At 50.9% G+C, this 18,372-nt stretch overlaps 1 protein-coding gene across 1 annotated transcript; it reads right to left on the bottom strand.

The window, feature by feature from the left end:
* Positions 1 to 803: 803 nt before the first annotated feature.
* Positions 804 to 3,604, bottom strand: C1QL2 (complement C1q like 2). The gene is made up of 2 exons (XM_019714906.3): positions 2,222 to 3,604; positions 804 to 1,594 (listed from the first exon to the last, which is right to left on the bottom strand). The coding sequence occupies exons 1-2, from the start codon at positions 2,903 to 2,905 to the stop codon at positions 1,415 to 1,417; spliced, it is 864 nt and encodes a 287-aa protein (XP_019570465.1). The 5' UTR covers positions 2,906 to 3,604; the 3' UTR covers positions 804 to 1,414.
* Positions 3,605 to 18,372: the final 14,768 nt, after the last annotated feature.

Below are 18,372 nucleotides of genomic sequence, written 5' to 3'. Positions count from 1 at the left end.
GCTAACTGGTTATTTTGTAGATAGCTTACTGTTTATTGGAACTCAACGATAAAAACAAAAACAAAAAATCAAAACCATGTTGGGTGTTTTCCTACGTTGTGTGTGTGGAATGTTGACAGGGAAGTAAAGAAGGGAGACCAAACATATTCAGGCTCAGAGCAGGTGCCCACAGCATAGTTCAAATGGGAAAGGAAGACCCCAGAAAAGGGATAGTGTTTATTTCTTCCCACAGTTCTGGGGTGAATTTAGCATGGATGATTCCCAGATTGCCTCAGTTTACCAGCTCTTTTGTGAGCTGTGGCCCTAGCTGTTGTGTGAGCAAATGGGTAAGTGTTGAGTATACTATGTGCCTGGATGGGTGTGTTTCTGCAGGGGACTTCTGCATTTCCTTTTAGGGACAAACATCTCAGAGATCACCTGCTGGCAAGTGCCTTATTCCTGCCTCCCATTTTTCAAAAATGCCTCCTTTTCCCCTTCCTTCTGCAGAAACTCCTGCCCTTTGACCTTCCACAAGGCTGGGAGCTTGGAGATCCTGTCCCTCTCCCTCTAACTCTACCCCATCTCCTCTGGGGCTCCTCCAGCTCAGGGCTGCAGCCCAGGGGATAAATACCCCTACCCCAAAAGGGTGGGTTGCTGCTATTCCATCTCCCCACATCTTTTCACTGACCCTGGGTGGCAGGGACAGGGCAGTGGCTGACAAGCAGGCATAGATGGGACTATTCAGGGCCCGGTGAAGGTCTTTATGCCAAGGCAGATATCTGGAGGTCTGGCCTTGGAGCCACGGTGACAGAGACATCAGAGCCTGTAGTCTAAAAACATAATTTAATGCATCGTGGTGGGTCTGAGGAGGGAGTTCGTGGACAGGCGAATTTTCCCTTTGCTGGAATTCTGCTGCGGGTGGGGTTTTGGCTGATGGACAGGGAAATCTGCACAAGTATTTCGGGTTACAAAGGAAGCCCCAGGGAGCTCATGCTCACTTTGGCCTACCTCACTGGCCAGGGCTGGAAGGCCTTGGTCTTAGGGCACGGAGAAGGAGGGGGACTGGAAGAGGGCAGGCGCCCGCCTGGCCTGTCCAGTCCAATCAGGTTTGCAAACTCTGCACTGCCCGCCACTGGTGCCGCCGCCGTTGTGCTGCTGCTCGCCGCCTATGGGGCTCAGGTTCACGCTCATCTCACCTTGTGGGCGTCACCCTCTCCCTCCCTGGGTTGGGGACAGGGACCAGGAGCACTGCCCAGAGCGTGGTGAGTCGCAGACACATTGAGGCCAGGACTGGGGCAGGGAGGACAGCAGGGATGTGTCTTTTCCAACGATGTCTGGAAGTATCGTGAAGCGAGAGTGGTCCTTGCCAGGGAACAGCGCGCCCCCGTGGGCACAGGGCGGCCTGAAGCCACCCCACCTCGCGCTCCCCGTGCCCTTAGTCTGGGTATAGAAGAAAGCCCGAGAACGTGCTGTACTTGTTGTTATTGCCTCCGTGCGCCTTCCCACCGTCCAGCTTCACGTACACCTCGTCCCCAGAATCCAGGTGCAGCACCACGCTGTTACTGGCGTAGTCGTAGTTTTGATCGGCGTCCTGTGCGATGGCGCTGGCCCGGACCTGGGAGCAAGCCACGGGAGAGGGTGGGTCGGGGCACTTGTGCTTGGGCCCTTACCGGGTCCCCACCTGGCGCGCCCCCTGGCCGGCCATCTGCCAGCGTCTCCAGGGTCCACGCTCCTACCCAGGCTCCACGTTCTCTCTCCAACTTAGCCAACTCCTTCTCGGTCCCCTCTTCTCCGCCGCCGGCAAATCCGGGAAGGAGGGAGAGAGGGGACTTCGTGGACACTGACCCAGCGGGGAAGGGTAGGAACCAGGGGCCACTGCTGAGAGGAAAGGAGACTGTAGGACAAAGGGGCGACTGGGGCGCACAGCGGGAGCTAAAAAGGAATGAGTTTTCCGAGGAGCCCACGCGGCTGCAGGCGGGACACGCAAGTAGCCGGGGAGTGCAGCTTGGGTAACGGGGTCTCTGGGCACTCCCGGCACAACCTCTCTAGCTATATTCGGATAAACGCCACCTGGGCGCATTGGGAAGAGGGATCCTGTGGCGCATTCCCTCCCAGGGCTCGCTCGAGCGCTCGCGAGTGGGAAGAAAGGAGACTGATTCTGAAACGGTTCGGGGCGCCAGGTGGTACCGAGGGTCTGCGGGGCTTTGCCGGGGACAGCGGGGTGGGGGTGGGGGTCACTGACCTGCCCGTTCTTGCAGAGGTCTGCCCACATGCTGGTGCCGTCGCCGCCGCGCATAAGGATGTGGTAGGTGAAGAAATAGATGCCGCGCACCTGGCAGCTGAACTTGCCTGTAGTGGGGTCGTAGTGATTACCGAGGTTGGTGACCACGTCGTCGAACTTGAGCACCTCGTAGCCTTCGTGAGGGCTCTTGAGACCCACGTAGAAGGCGATCTTGGGACCGCTGAAGGCGGCACTGAGCGCGCTGGTCACTTCGCCGTCAGAGTCGCCGCCGCCCGCAGTTCCGCCACCCACTACGCCGACACCTCCTGCTGCTCCCGCCGTCAGCTGCAGTCCTGGCAGCCCGGGCCGCCCGGAGTCGCCCTTCTCCCCCGGGGGACCCCTGGGTCCAGGCGGGCCCGGCTCTCCAGGGGGCCCCCGCGGCCCCGGCTTGCCGGGTCGCCCCGGGTCGCCCTTGGGTCCCTGGATGAAAGGGGGCGGAGGGTTGGCGCTCAGGTCCTGCATGACTTCCAGGGCGGCAGTGCTGGGTCCGGGCGGCGGCGCCTTGGCGCCCGCGGGCCCTCCGCCGGGTGCGGCGCTGTATGGGTCGCAGATCATCCGGCAGGTGCCCATCATCTCGTAGTGCGCCGCGCCGGGGGGCGCCGCCTGCAGCAGTAGAGGCACCGCGATGAGCAGCCCCAGCGCCATGGCTAGGAGCACGCCGACGGCCGCCAAGCAGGCGCGCCGCCGCCGCTGCCACAGCCGGGAAGCGACAGCCACCAGCTCCTCCTTGCCTCCCGGGGAGGTAATGGTGGGGCGGCGCGGGCGGCCCGGCTCCCCGCGCTCGGGGGCCGACTCCGCGGATCCCTGCCGCACCCCCGACGTGTTGACCCCTGCTCCGGGAACCCAACTACTTCAGCGAGAGGCGCCCCGGGCCAGCCGCGGGTGCCCACCGCGCGAGGGCTGCTCGGGAGAGCCGCGGAGCCCTGAGCGCATGGCGGGGGCGCACAGGACGAACCCCGCGCCTTACGAGTCGGAGTGGCGGCGTTGGGGAGCACAGGTGCGGATGAGGCGTCTGGAGCGGATGAGGCGACGCTGTCTCCTGCCCGGCTAGGCGGGGCTCGGCGGGGCTCGGTGGGACTCGGTGCGTAGGGAGGGCGCCCGGGCTCCGCCGCGCGCTCTGCTCTGCTCTTCGGCTGCTCGCTGGCTCCGGCGCGGAGGGGGGACCCAGCTACCCTGACGTAAGGAGTCCGGAGCTGAGCGGCGGAGGCGGCGAGGCAGCGCGCGCTGCCATCACTCGGGAGACGGCGCCCTCTTGTCATCAGCCTTCGGTCCTCCTCCTTTCGGGCGGTGTCCCTGGCAGACAGCAAAAGCGCGGTTCCTCCTGGAGGCACCTGGAAGCCACAAGTGGGCGCAGCGGGCACAACCCCGAGCCGGGCGCTTCAGATACACCCACCGGAGGCCACTCTCACGCGCCTCCCACCAACCACACACAAACACGCACGGGCGCACTCACAGGCGCACACAGGCACCTCCACAAGACCACGAAGGTGCGCCCAGAATCCTGATGCCAGCAAGGTCCTTCGAGGGTCACTTAATCCAACCCCTCCTGCCTGCAATCAGGGCCAGACTCCAGTCCACCAAGTCAAGGAGAACTTCAGTCGCACGAGGCCTCACAGGAAAGGACTTTCCGCAAGCCCTCCTGAGTTACTTCTTCAGAATGGAATAAATCTCGCTTCTAAGAGGTCTTTCATGCGCCTAGCCTGAGGACTCCAAACTGTTATAGAGGCTCCAGAAGACCACCCACCAACTCTTTTAATAACTCTTTGAAAAGTCCAAATACAAGAGTCTATTAGCCTCAGCCCCTTTCTTCCACCCAGAAAATGGCGGCCCTTGTCCTCTGTATCAAGTTCATTTAGAGATGCAACTACTAGCCACCCACCACTTGGTGGTAACCTTGGTACACTCCCAGCTGGCCACTACCAGGCAGCTACTTGAACAGGTGCCTGTGGACATCCCAAGCTCCCTCCTGCTGAATTGGGTTTAGTTAGTTTAAAAAAAAAAAAAAAAACTCCAAAACCATTCTGAGCCAAAGTCCAGAATAATCTATGACACCAGATTTAGAGAAGAATTATCCATCTCCAGGGCAGCATGTGAGGATAAAGGAAGGATGGGAATGTCCCTGTGTATTAGGAAGACCTCCAACTCAGAAATCAATAGTACTGTCTTCTGGTTCTGCTCTTGCCCTGAGTGCCTGTGTGACTTTGGACAGGTTGTCTCCTGCTCTACCCCTCCCTGCTGTGGAGAACGCACCTGGCCAGGCCTGGGAGGAGAGTACAAGCATGGGCTGATTGTAGTGTCTGGGAGAGCATCAGCATCTCCGGAACAACCATGAGCCCACCTGAGGCTATTGCTTTGAAGAGAACATTCACGCGTCAGGTACTGTGTTCTCGTGAATTATTTTAAAATCCATTTTGTTTCTCTCTGGTCCCTCTGGGCCACTTCCCCACCCCACCTCATGTTGCTTCAGCCTCTTCCCTCATCAGTGTATTTCCTAGGGATTAGCAGACGATCTAGTGCCTGGTAGGTCCTCTGTACATAATTGTGGAAAAGATGACTAAACTGAGACTGAAGCAAATGTTACCTACGAGGGCAGGGGAAGAAGGAATTCATTTACTGGGCACCTACTGTGATGCACCAGGCACTTTGCACATGCTCCTTCACTTACCAGGCCCAACAGCCTATGGATCAGCAATTATTCTCCCCTTGTACATAGGAGAAAACAAAGGCTTTGAAAGGGAAAGGTGTTTGCCCCGTGTCCTTCACCAAGACGACAGAGCCAGACTCGTCCTCACACCCAGACCAGAGACTCTGAGAACCTGGCAGAGAATGCAGCATTGACAGCTAGCTCTTGGCCACAGTCTTCACTGGTTTGCTGGGTCCTGGGTGCCCTCCCTTCCTTTCGCTAGGGCCACCCCTAGAGTTAGTGGGTCATAGTGATTCCAGGAGCCACACTGCCAGGTTTTAATCCTGGCTCTGCAACTTTGTGTCTGTGTGAACTTGGGCAAATTTCTTTACTTCTCTGAGCCTCAGTCTCCACGTGTGTAGAATGAGAATTACAAAAGTAACTTCCTCAGAGTTAGTTAGAGATTAAATGTGTTAATTAACATAAAGACCTTAGAACAATAGCTGGCTCAGTAAAGGTTAGCTATTATTATTAACATTGATACTTTAGACCTCCACCATCAGCCTTAAGACCACTAACATGAGATGGACAGTAAGCAGGGTTAGGGATGTGAATTTATGATTTGAAAAAGAGAGAGACCCAAAGATCACCCACGTGTTCTATCCTTCTCTGAAGCAGAGATGGGGGACTGCACCATCCTTCCCACATTCCCCTCAGGCTTCCCTGCTCTTGCTTCCTGCTTTCTATCAAGACTGTCCAGAGCATTTCCAGTCACCAGCTCCACCTGGACAAACATTTCCAGATAGACACTCATTCTGTTTGAATTCCCCAGCCCTGCATACCACCATCCCCAAATCCCAATGTTCTTACCCCTGCATGATCTGGGCAGGGAAGAGGAAAGGAAGGACAAATGTATGAGACCCAGACTTTCACCCTCGCAGACTTTATACAAAGCAACCTTTCCTGGGGATCAGCATTCCTGGGAGAGAGGAGGGCTTCTTGGGACAGCAGCAGCTAGAAAAGAGTAAGCAAGCAGCCTCCCATTCCAGACCACATGAGTCAGGAAACCCTTCCTCCCTCCATCCTTCCCTCCCTCCCTCCCAGGGTGACAGAGTCAGAGTGGCCTGCTGGAGTGTTTGACATACCTCCTCGTCCACCTGGCTTCTGCTCCCACTGAGTGATCCATGAGTCAGTGACTATCTTCTCATTAATATTAATGATGATACTTATCAGCATATTGCCTTCCATTTTGACTGTAGTGTTACATTTCAAGGCCCAATAACAACTCAGATCTGCCCCAAATTACCCTTAGTAATCCAACCTATATTCCTTTCACCAACATCCATTGACAGCCTACTATGTGCCAACCAGTCCCCTCCACCTTCTCATCCCCCAAAGCCCTTGTGGTCTATGACATATGGTTTGACGCTTGATCATATGCTGTTTGTCTGGTGCTTTAATGGCCCCCACTAGCAACAAGCCCCACTCTTCATTCATCTGCACTATAGTGTCTTCAACCTGGGATGCCTATCTCCAGTCATCTCTCTAGACTTCTCCCTAACTACCTGTCAGGTCCCAGGTAAGTGTCACCTTCTTGTCCAAAGTCTTCCCTAACCCCTCCCCAAGAAGAGTTGATAATTTCTGCCCATAGACTCTTAGAGTACTTTGAATGTCATACCCCTGCCATCATGTATCATAAAACTAAATGTTTGTTTACTAGCTAGCCTTCCCCACCAGGCTGTGAGCTCCAGTAGGACAGGAATCATGTCATGCATTCATTCATGCATGTGTCATTCATTTGTTCAACAAATGTTTATTGGCTCCTATTGTGTGCCAGGCACTGTGCAGTGTGAACAACACAGGTGTGGTCCTCTCCCTTCTAGCTGTCCCACGAGGCTCCCTCGACACTCTCCGCCTCTTCCTACATGTGTCACTTGGGTTTGCATCTACACAGCTGATATCTGGCATGGCTGTGTGTTGGCATGATTTCTTTAAATTAGACCTGTGCCCACAACTAGACTGTAAGCTCTTGAGAGACATCATCTTGAATACATTGGCCAATCTCTTGCCCCCACCTCCAAGGGGAAGGACAGCATGACACAAGGGACCACATCACACAAGGCCTTGGCGTCCATGTTACAAGGTGTGGATTTTATCCTTTGCAGTTGAGAGCCTCTGAAGGCGTTTTAAACAGAGGAGTGACATGATGCCATGTACATTTTGCAGAGATTTCTCTGGCTGCTGTGTGATGAATGGTGTGGGGGAGGGAGTAGAAATGAGGAAACCAGTTTGGAGGCTATTACATAATCCAGGCAAGAGGTAATGGTGGTTTGGTGTGGGACAGAAGAAGAGAAGTGGGTGAATTCCAGGTGTATTGGAATCCATGGGTCTTGCTGATGGATTTGAGATGAAAGTTAAGAGAGGAGGAGCAAGGGGAGGAAAAAAATCAAGGTTAATTTCTAAGATATGGCTTAAGAAACTGGTAAATGAACATAAAAAGAGGGCTATTTGGGGGGAAACAATGTATTGTGGGAGGCAGGAGGTGGGAGGTGAAAGGAATTGTTTGGAAACAAACAATTGAAATTAACTGAAAATTAACTGAAATTAACATTTCAGTTTGGAAATGTTAAGTTTGAGATGCCAGTGAAATATCTGATGAAATCATCAAATGGCCAGGGACATGAGTCTAGGACTCAAAGGTGAGGTCAAAACTGAAGATATGCCCAGAGATACTCAGGATACCGATGATATTTGTAGCCTTGGGAATGGCGAATGAAGAACTGGGAGAGGGAGAAGGAGAACCCAATCTCATGATGAACAACCGTTCCACCCTCATCATCTAGAAGTTGGAAAGAGGAGAAAGGGAAATCTTTTTTGTTCGTTTGTTTTTAGGAGGGCGCAGCTCACAGGGGCCCATGTGGGGATTGAACCGGCAACCTTGATGTTATTAACACCATGCTCTAACCAACTGAGCTAATCGGCCAGCCCCCCGAAAGGGAAATCTTCTGAGAAGCAGCAGCCAGACTAATAAAGAAAGCTAGGAGAATGGCTTATAGAGAAGAGCTTCTTGAGAAGGAAGATATGATCATTTGTTTAGATAGCTTCTAAGACATAGAGCAGGATGAGCACAAAAAGGTATCCAGTGGGTATGACAACATAGAAGTCACTGGGGACTGTAGCAGAGATAATGCTGTGTGCTTCCCAAAACAATTTCCTTTTCCTTTTGGGCAGAGCCAAACTCTATTTCCCAGCTTCCCCTTCAGAATGGTGAGGACATGTGACTGAACCCTGGCCAATAGAGCATGAGAAGTGATGTAAGCCATTTTTAAGCCTGGTCCCTAAAATCTCCCATGCAATCTTCCAAGCTCTCTTTTCCTTTATTTGACAGCTAAACACAGAGGTCCCAGGGGATGCAGGGCCATTTGATAAATGGAGCCTGAGTCTCTAAATGACTGCGTGGAGCAGAGCCCTTCTTCCCTCTGGCCCATGTCAACCCACACTGAACCTTGACCTGAGTGAGAAATCAATCTAGATTGTGTTAAGCTACTGAAATTTGGGGGTTGTTTGTTACAGCAGTTGGCCTAGCCTGCCTAATACAGAGACCTTAACAGGATCCTTTTTAGTTGAGTAATAGGAGAAAAAGCTGGACTGCAGTGGATTGAAGAGTGAATGTGAGAGAGATAATGGAAACAATATGTGTAGACAACTCTTGAGAAGCTTGAGAAGGAAAGGGACAGAGAAATGGGGTGGCAGCCAAATGCTGCTGTGGGATCAAGGAGGTAAGATTAGAGATGGGGGAAACTTGAGCATGTTTATTTACTAATGAAATGATACAGCATGGAGGTGGAAATCAACAATGAAGAGAGAGAGCTGGGGTAATCCAGTGCCTGAAGTTCTTAGTAACAGACTCGTAACAGAAGTTCAATAAAAGTTTGATGTCTTTAGCAATAATAATAATAGATAATATTTATTGAGCACTAACTATGTGCCAGTTACTACACCAAGAGTTTTAGATATATTAATTCTTTTAATGTTATATGAGATATATGCCCTCCCTTTACAGATGAGAAAACTGAGATAAATCTATATATTTACAAATGTCACTGTTGTTTGTAATTTTCCCAATAGTGGCTCCAAGGCATGGGATGATCCCAGACATCTGTCTCTCCAGATCTGGAGCTCCAGCCACTAGGCCATTTTGGCTGAAGTCTTCACATGTGTTACCCTTATCTCTCAACTAAATTGTAAGCTTCTCAAGTGCAGAAACTATCATGAGGACATAGTAAGTGTTTGATAAACATTTCTAATTCTTGAGAAATTTATATTGCTTGAAAATTTTACATATATTTTCTCATTTCATGATTCGCTTAGGAAGTAAACATTAAAAATAAACACTCTTTATGGTGGAAGAGTAAGAATGGAGGGCAAAGAAGGAGCACCAACCTTAACAGTCATGCAACTTCCCATTAACCTTCAAAAAACCAGAGTGGCCTTCCTTCCTTCCTTCCTTCCTTCCTTCCTTCCTTCCTTCCTTCCTTCCTTCCTTTCTTGTTTTCTTATTAATTCACTTATTTGCTCATTCATTCTTTCAGTAAGAATTTTACTGAGCACCTACCATATGCAGAACGCTGTGCTGGGCTGGGAGTACGGGAGGGAGGATTCAAGATGATGTCCTTGTTAAAGAGCTTCCAGTCTAGTTGGAGGGACAAGACTAACAAATAAAATCCCATGAGCAGCCGCGTCAGATAGCTCCTTAGGTGATGTGGACATGGACAGACAGGAAGAGGTTGCTACAAGCAAGTCACTGTGGCCACAGCACTTGAGGATGTCTGTCCCAGGATGAAGACACAGAGTATAACCTTACAGGACAGGTGACATTTGAATCAGTAGGAGATCTGGGTGGATAACAGGGTGGAGTCGTCCACCAAGGTGTGTTTGGGGCTGGTCCATACAGAGCAGAGGGGGTCTGTGCAGGGCTGGTGGAGATTGTAGGTTGCACAGGCCACATTTCCCATCAAGTCCCCACTCCCCACAAATATGGATTACTCCATCTTCCAGCTCCATTTTTATTTTCTTAATGCATCATTTTTGGGAAATTCTGGAGCTATTGTAGTGGTCCTTGCCCTGTGCCTCTCTACATATCCAGCTCTAGCCCCTCAGTCTTTCACTGTGTTTATTGAGTGATTGTTTTGAATGAAAGAGAAGGGAACTAAGGTTTTCTGCTCTATGCTGGGCATTAGACTTGGCATTCTAGAGGGTATGGGTACCACAGCGTCTCCAGTCCTTTCAAGCAGGAACAAGGCTGTGTACACCACTCCCATGTTCTGAGAGGCTGGGACAGTGACCCAACAACTCTTTTCTATTTCCAGTTCTAGCTCCTGAGAGGTCACAGCTAAAGATGGCGGGAGAACACTCCAGTTCCTAAATACCTTCAGGCAGCCTTACTCTGAGGCTAGTGAGGAAGTGCCCACCAGGCCCATCAGCCCAGAAGCAGCAGCAGCAACACCTTTTAGTCAAGACGGTCAGCCAGCCCCTGACAGCCCTGGCTCAGCCCTATAGGAGACTGTGGCTGGAGCCCTAATTATTGCTCCTCTGAGGAGCTGGTTCTGGCTGGGCCTTCAGAGAGCTGCGGGTCTGTAGCTGTCTCTGGTCTGCTTTCTCCAAGGCCCAATTTCTCTGCAATGCCCCCAAACTACCAAAGACAGCTCTCTCAGGAACCCCAGGTTGTGGCAATTTAAGCTGGGACTCCCCCACTGAGCTAGCCTTATTCCCACAATGTGCCAGGTATTCCGGCCACCCTGTTTCTCTCAGTCCTCGAACAGGCAGAGTGACACGGTTTCATTATTCCTCCATGGAGCAAATATGGAGTGCCTACTGTGTACATGATATAGGGGATCCAGCTGAAAGCAGAAACACCCTGCCCTCACTGGCTAGGTAGCTTCCACAGATTACTTTTCCAACCTCCTCTTTTGCCTTCCTGATAATATCTGTCAACATGGACCTTGCCTTACCCAAGCCACTTGTGCCCTGGGGCTGGGTGACACGTGATGAATGATAATCTCAGATGGCCCTTGCAGTATCTTACTTCTCTGAGTGATTTTTTCCTGCTAGGAGACTATATGTTCTCGGAGATCCTGCCATTTTGTTTCTTTATCCCACAGAGCTGCCTGTGGGACTGGATCTGCAATGTGCGTTTGTGAGCTGGAGCAGAGTGAGATAGGAAAGCCCAGGGCTGAATGTGTTTTTCCCTGGACAGCATAGCAAGCCACCAACAGCCGGCGGCACCTAGAAACCGCCAGAGGGGTGTGACTTCATTTGGTTTTGCTTTGCAGGCTTATGTTTACTTTGTGCTATTGGTAATGCAAGTTTCTATGTCCTGAAAATACACCTATTGAGGGAAACAGGCTTTTGATTCAAAAGTTCATCTGAGACCATAAGGATTTCACCTAGAGTGAGACTCACAGCCTTTGTGCATACAGATGGACAAGTTGGCCATGGAGCTCCCACTGCTCCAACATGAATGGGGCAGCTGCAGGCTAAGCACTGAGGACAATTCCTGGCCCTGAAGACACAGACAAGGCAGGGAATTGAACACTACAGTGTCACAGTGTTCCTGGGACCTCAGCCATCTCTGTGCACTCCTGGAGAACATGGAATATCTTCAGGTACCATCACCCTCCCCTTAGGACCATCTTGTGGGTCGCTGGCAAATGTTTCTTTTCTCTGGGACCCGGTGTCCATCTGATGGGATATACAGGGTGGGAGGGGGGTTTAGATGCCAGCGAGTTTAGCTAAGACCCCATCTATGCAGTGCAAAAATATCCCATGATCCTAGCAAAACTCCGTCCCAGGAGCGTCTGTTTCTTGAGCCAGAGAAGTCCAGCCCTTTCCCTTCCCCAGGGTGCATGCGGCAGGCTTGTCGCTGTCCGTGGTGCTGATGGCTCTGCCCGCCCGACTTGCCTTGGTAGGAAAGGATCCGGTTTCAGAAATCCAAGAATTAACTCATGTTCGCAGGCTTTGATGTGAGGCCATAGCTCTGTGTGGAAAGTTGGACACTTGACCTATGCCCTACCTCTCCCAGCCTCACCCTTACACAAGAGACATGGCCCCTGGCTGGGCCAGAGGAACTGAAAGGAACTGTTCTTTCCTCTATGGCTCCCAGCTTTCCTTCCTCTTGGCTACTCATTCTGTGTCCCCACTCTGCCCCCCCCACACACACACACCACTTCCATGAAACAGCTGTAATGAGGCAACCATTCATCCTCTTCAACAGCCAGTTTTCCTCCCAGTTAGGAGACAGAAATCAAGCACAAGACTAAAAGTGCAATTTTGACAACACCCAGCTGCCTCCAGATTCAAATCTGTTTGATTTTATTGTGTTGTAAAGATATAGAAGGAACACATGGTCGTGGGAGATTCATTTAGGGAGGGCTGCAGCTCTGTGGGAAGATGGCCACCCAGCAGGCCTAACTAGGGGTCATCAGGAACCTGAAAAGCCCCCAGCCCCCATCCCCCAACCAAAGATCTGGCCTCCATTATAGTCACTCTTAGAAACAAAACAGCAGTTCCCAAACGGTTTTCCATGAGCTCATACTTGAAAGAAAAAAGAAAGTGTTCCTAAGTAAAATTGGTTTGGAAAACTGTGGGTCAAAAAATTTGCAGTTTGTTTCACTGACATACTTTTCAGAACCTTGACTATACCAATAGTCATTGTACTGTTTTTACCTGACATATTTGGCCAGTTTTTATGTAGTACACACAATACATAGAGCATGGATTTTAGAACATTCTGGCTTGAGTTCCAATCTTGGCTCTGTCATTGACTAGCTGTGCTGCTTTGAGCAACTTCCTTCATCTCTCTGTGCCACTGTCTCTTCATCTATGAAATGGGGATGATAGTAGTACCACCTCATAGGGGTGTAGTGAAAATTAAAGGAGTTCAATGCGAAAAGCTCTTAGAAGAGTGCCTGGCATATAGAAAGCCCTAGAAAACTGTCACCTGACATTATTAGCAGGGCACTAATATTTGTGAAACCCAATCTGGGAAGTGCTGGGTTGAGGCATTGCCTCTGGAAGGCTCCCACAGAAATGCCACACAGCCTTTGCACAAGCTGTTCCATTTTCCCTGCGCAGAACGTCCTTCTCACTACTTCAAACTCCTGAGGAATTCCTTTTAGGCTTCAAAACCCAGCTCAACATTTTCCTCCTAGGACAAGCTTTCTGTGAATCTCTCAAGCAAAAGTTAGTCACTCTCTAAACACTTTGAACAACATTTTGGCTTAGAGTTGCCTTTTATTAGAGAATTTGGTACAGTAAATTGTGATGATTACTTTAGGTGTCTCTTCCCTAGTGTGTGATGAGCTCTTCAAGGGCAAGAACTATAATCTATTTATCTCTAGAGCCCAGTGCATACACACGGCTGGGACACCCTTAGTGCTCATCACGGGCTTACTTAACTTATTGTGTGTGCTTGCATGTTGCCTGGAAAGGGTGACATGTGATGCCCTCCACTGTTCACTGGCACGATGAGGTGAAAAGCATGAATGGCTCATGCTTCCTCCACTTACCACCTGTGTGAACTTGAGCAAGTCACATCTCTTCCCTGAACCTGTTCCTCACCTTAAAAAGTTAGCAAAACTCCTTACCTCTTGGGGTCTAAGGAAGGATTGGAGGTAAATATCAACCCTGCCCATTTGCTCACCACCCCTGCCCCCCCCCACACATACACACCCCCACACACAAATGCACGCACATATCTTAGGTTTTTCTGGGTGACAAAAAGAGAAAAAAAGGAAAGCAGGATCCAGGGATTTGCAAGAGGCGATGGGGCAGGGGTATGATAACAGTGCCAATTTCAAATTTTCTGGCAGTTGCCCCCTAAGCACAGCTAACCTGACCAGCCTTTCAACTCTGTGCAGGATCCTGGAGTTTGCGTTCAGATGAGGGAACCCTCTCAAAGCTTATGCCTCTCAAAAATGAGTGCAAGGAATTAATGCAAAGGAAGCCCCTCTCCCTCCCACCAGGCTCCCCCTGCAAGTCCCAGCCCCATCACGTGTCTACAGTCATTCCCCCCTCTAGGCCTCAGTTTCCCCCTCTGTCACATGGGCGTCATCACTTCAGCCCTGTTTACTCAGAGATGGGGGACGAGGGCAGTGAAGTGAGAATCACCCTGGAGGGGCCCTGGGAGGCAGAGGAGACATCTCTCCTGGGCCAGGCTCCGGTCCCCCGTCACTCAGCTAATCCCCAAGCCACAGAGTGGGGGCACGTCTCCTGCTCCCTCTCCTCTCCTTAGGAAAGCAACGATGGCGTCATAGCTCTAGGCTGTGGGCTCAGTGGCCCCTCCCAGGGGAAGGGGTCTTCCCCAGAGGCCAGCATAATTCACTCACAAGGACCTGAGGCTAGAAGGTGGGACTGGTGAGAGCAGCTCAATCAAAACGGTGTTTCAAGCGGAGTTGGTCACAGTGGTCTCAACCACCCCATCTGCCGACGCTCGTCTCCAAGCTCTCAGCTCTACCCCACCCAACCCAGGCCTCACAAAGCTTTTCTGTCCTCCAAACCCCCAAATAATCCTGCTCGGAGTTGAGCATAGTTATCACCCTGAAGCCCTCTTAAAATACAAATACCCTAGCCGAGGGTAACCTATTGAGTCATAACACTGTAGTCTGAATTAGTATGATAGAGGCCTCCTGAATGACGGAAGATGTGCAGCCTGGGAGCTGGGGAGCAGGGATCCGTAAAGGCTGATCAGAGCACAGTAGCATGAAAGGGTAAAGAGACTGGATTTAGCACTGGAGCTGGGTTCAGATTCTGGCCTCTTACTGCTGGGTAACACCCTTTCGGAGCCTGAGTTTCCTCAATGTCCATTTGATGTCATAGCAGAACTTCAGAGTGTTACAGAGTAGATGGCATCGTGTATTCAAAGTGCCTGGCACATCATAAGCACTCATGGCATTTTAGTGCCCTCGCCCTTGCCTTCTCACAGTGAGAGAAGTGGCATAAAAGGAGAAGAAAGTAAAGGTGGGAGTGAGGCAAAGGCTGAAATCAGGCTGCCATGCTGGGAGATTTCTTTTCATCCAGGCTGGCCTGATTGTTTATGGGCGGGGGGAGACAGATGTGGTGCCGACGGCCTGTCCAGCTGCTGTGCATCAGGCTCCCCTTTCCAGGCATCCGGGGCTGGCCGACCTCTCCTTGGCCCCTTCCTGGCCCTCTACCTGGAGACGCTCAGCCTGGTCCTGCTGGGCCAGCAGCCAGCAAAGCGACTCTGCATGCAGGAGGGTGAGCCAGCTGGCTGAGTGTGGTCCACGTTGACACAAACACGAGAAGGGTTTGCGGGAAACACCAGTGGCCACGGCCTCTGTCTCCAAAATGAACAGTGAGGGGGCTGGAGGGCCAGGTTTACCCATGACCCCAGGGATGTGAGGAATGCGAATGAGTCCAGGCCCTCGGGGGTTGTAGGAGCTCCAGCTGACGTGTTTTCCTCTGGAACCTTCGCTCATCTGAGTCCTGGAGTGGAGAGAGGAAGGTGTGCCCACTGTGTGCAGGGCTTCGCTTGTGTCTATGAACTTGTTCCATCATCAGCCCTGCAAAGCAGGCACCACGCCAAGTGGTAAAATCTGTCCTCAGATTGGGCTCATTTAAGGGATCTAGGAAATTGGATAGGGAAGAAACTTATCTTTATTATCACTCTAATTGATATTTGGTGTTTCCTTCCATTGGGAAGGTAAGCAAAAAAGCATATGTAGTGTTAGCAATACTTGTGACTTTGTCACCAAGAAGAATCACAGGTATTTTTGTGGCATAGGATAGTAATTACAGATATGAGATGCAATGCTGTGATATGTAGACCTTTGCTCGTCTGATTAATGAAATGCATTAATAAAAAAGCACACCTATTACAATATCATAAATTGCTTTCAAATATTTTGACAATTATTTTTAAAAATTATTTCCTTTGACACCTTGTTCATTTTATTTTATGCGCATGAAAGAATCTTTCAGAGGAGGGGTCCATGGCTTCACCAGGCTGCAAAAGGGGTTGTTGGCATAAAAAAATGGTTAGGAACTTGTGCTCTGGAGCCAGGAGTTTCTGATCTTGGCCGGCAGCATGCTCTGTCATGTAACTTAACTCCTCTGTGCCTCAATTGCTTCATCTATAAAATGGGGGTAATAACAGTACCTATGACATATGGTGCTCAGAGAGTTAAATGTGATGAAAGTCTTAGCACACTGCCTGCCAGACAGTGAGTCCTGTTATCAAAGCTGCTCTAACACATGGAATCATCGTCCCCTTCCCAGCATGGGGAGCTTGTTCAGCCCACCTGAAACAGGTAGAGTTCCACCAGAGAAACAAGAACCAATAGGAGACACATATTAAGGGATTTATTGCAAGGAATTGACTTACATAACTGTGGGTGTCAAGTAGCCAAGTCCAAAATCCACAGGGCAGGCCATGCTGGAACTCTCAGGCACAGGTGGAAGCTGCTGTTTGTTCACAGGTAGAATATCTTCTTCTCATGGAAGCCTCAGCTCTGGTCTTACGGGTCTTTCAACTGATTGAATCAGGCCCACCCAGATTATTGAGGTAATTACGTCTGTTTAAAGTCAACTGACTGTCATGCAGGGTGTCATGCGGGGTCTCTGCTCCCACTCCCTACACAAGAATGCAGGACTGTGGCTAGGCCAAACACCCATGGAGCCATAGGTAGGGGAGCCATACCACTATACTCTCACTGGCGGCTGGGTTGGAGACACAGGAGGCAGGAGCCACAGAATCTGCAATCCACACTCCGCCACACTCAGCCGTGATAACTGCAATCTGCTCTTGCTAGCTCAGCCACCATCTTCTTGCTAGCCCCCATTTTTCTGCTAGCGTAGCCACAGCAGTTATATTAGTGGCCAGTGGCTCACTGGTTACAGCTGACGGCCAACTAGCCACAGCTGATGGCCATGCAATCACAGTTGACGGCCATTTACTACCCGAGCCAGCACCTTTCCACGTGAGGCCGAGAACCTGGAAACTGCACTCCGGGCTCTGTCCCCACACTGACTATAGACGTTAATCACGTCTACAAAATATCTTCACCTATATCAACACCTATATTAGTGTTTGATTAAAGAACCAAGGACTGTAGGCTAGCTAAGGTGACACATAAGACTGCTCATCATACCGCCCAAGGAGAATATGACGGAGGTCTGGAGAGTTTCACGTGGAGAGAGGAGACTTGGTTGGGAGGGAGTAAGTGTGGACCCACTCCATTAATTCCACCAGTGCTCAGTGAGGCCTGCTCTGCCTCTCACTTAGCCTTGCCCGGGTGCTGCCCCCTCACCTGGTAGGACCTCGGGGCCCCTCCAGCATAGCCACAGTGCAAAGACACGGTCCTCTGGTTAAGGAGGAAAGAAAGAAGCATGTGGCTACAAGGCATGTACAGAAAATGTGCCCACACAAAATGGTGAGCTCTGAGGGGTGCAATGAGGCAGTCACGGGCCTCACCTGGGACACGAGAGTGAACAATACATGGTTTTGAGGGGCCCCCGCCTGGTGGGGGTGTCAGACAAGTAGGGTACAAGAGCCCCTGAGAAGTACACATCAGGTGCAGCCATCCCTCAGAGAGAGGAGAGCTTCTTCGGGACGGAATTTGGGGAGGAGTCTGCTGGGCTGTTTGGGCCCATTCTAGACCAGAATCTTGATTCTAACTGGCCAGCTAGACTTTATCCTCTCTGGGCCCTTAGCTGGGGACTTCATGAAGAAGCACAGTGTGTTTTAAGCCTCACTGACCTACGTTCTCTGCCGAGAAACCTGGACAAGCTCCTGACGGGGCACATTTCTGCGTTAGCCCCCCTCTTCAAGGAAGGGAAACAGGAAGGCCTCAGTTTTTATCAGTTATTCTGTGAACGGCTGCAAATACTGGCGGGGCTGTAGCCCCTGGCTCTCTGCCTGAGGACAGTGCCTCCAACACTCTGACTGCTGTCTGTGGTCCAGTGTTCTAAGCACACTGAGCAAAGGGTCACTTCCTGCTTGGGGTTCAAACGAAAGACCTTATGTGTGCAGCCCCCTGACTCTTTCTGAATGGCTGCCCCCTGGTGGCAGCAGGTCATTATTACCATCTAATCCCTTCTTGTCCAGGTTTATCTGCATAGGTTAGGTCACAGACACTCAGCGTTGGTTCTGTCTGGGGAGGCAGGGAAGTGTTCTCAGAGAAAATGGGGCATCTGATCTGGGTTTTGTAAACCAGAGGATAAAGAAAGGAAAGGCATTCTGGGTCTCAGAAAACCACATGTAAAGACATGGGGGCATTAAGGAGAGGGGGATCTTGAACCCCACAGTCAGGTAAAATATGGGCAGGCAGAGAGAGGAGGGGCATTACTTCCAGTTGATAGAAATACAATAGGAGTGAGAAGAAGCGTGAGGCAGCCTGTCAGAAATGCTGGACATGAGAACCAGCCTTTGCCAAATCCTGGGTCAACCTGGGCCCTCATTAATGTGGAAACT

Source organism: Rhinolophus sinicus, chromosome 17, assembly GCF_057876585.1.
Source record: "Rhinolophus sinicus isolate RSI-liver-muscle chromosome 17, RSI-T2T, whole genome shotgun sequence".
In the NCBI taxonomy this organism is placed as follows: domain Eukaryota; kingdom Metazoa; phylum Chordata; class Mammalia; order Chiroptera; family Rhinolophidae; genus Rhinolophus; species Rhinolophus sinicus.
The sequence above is the reverse complement of the archived record's forward strand: the minus strand, read 5'-3'. Positions and strand labels throughout refer to the sequence as shown.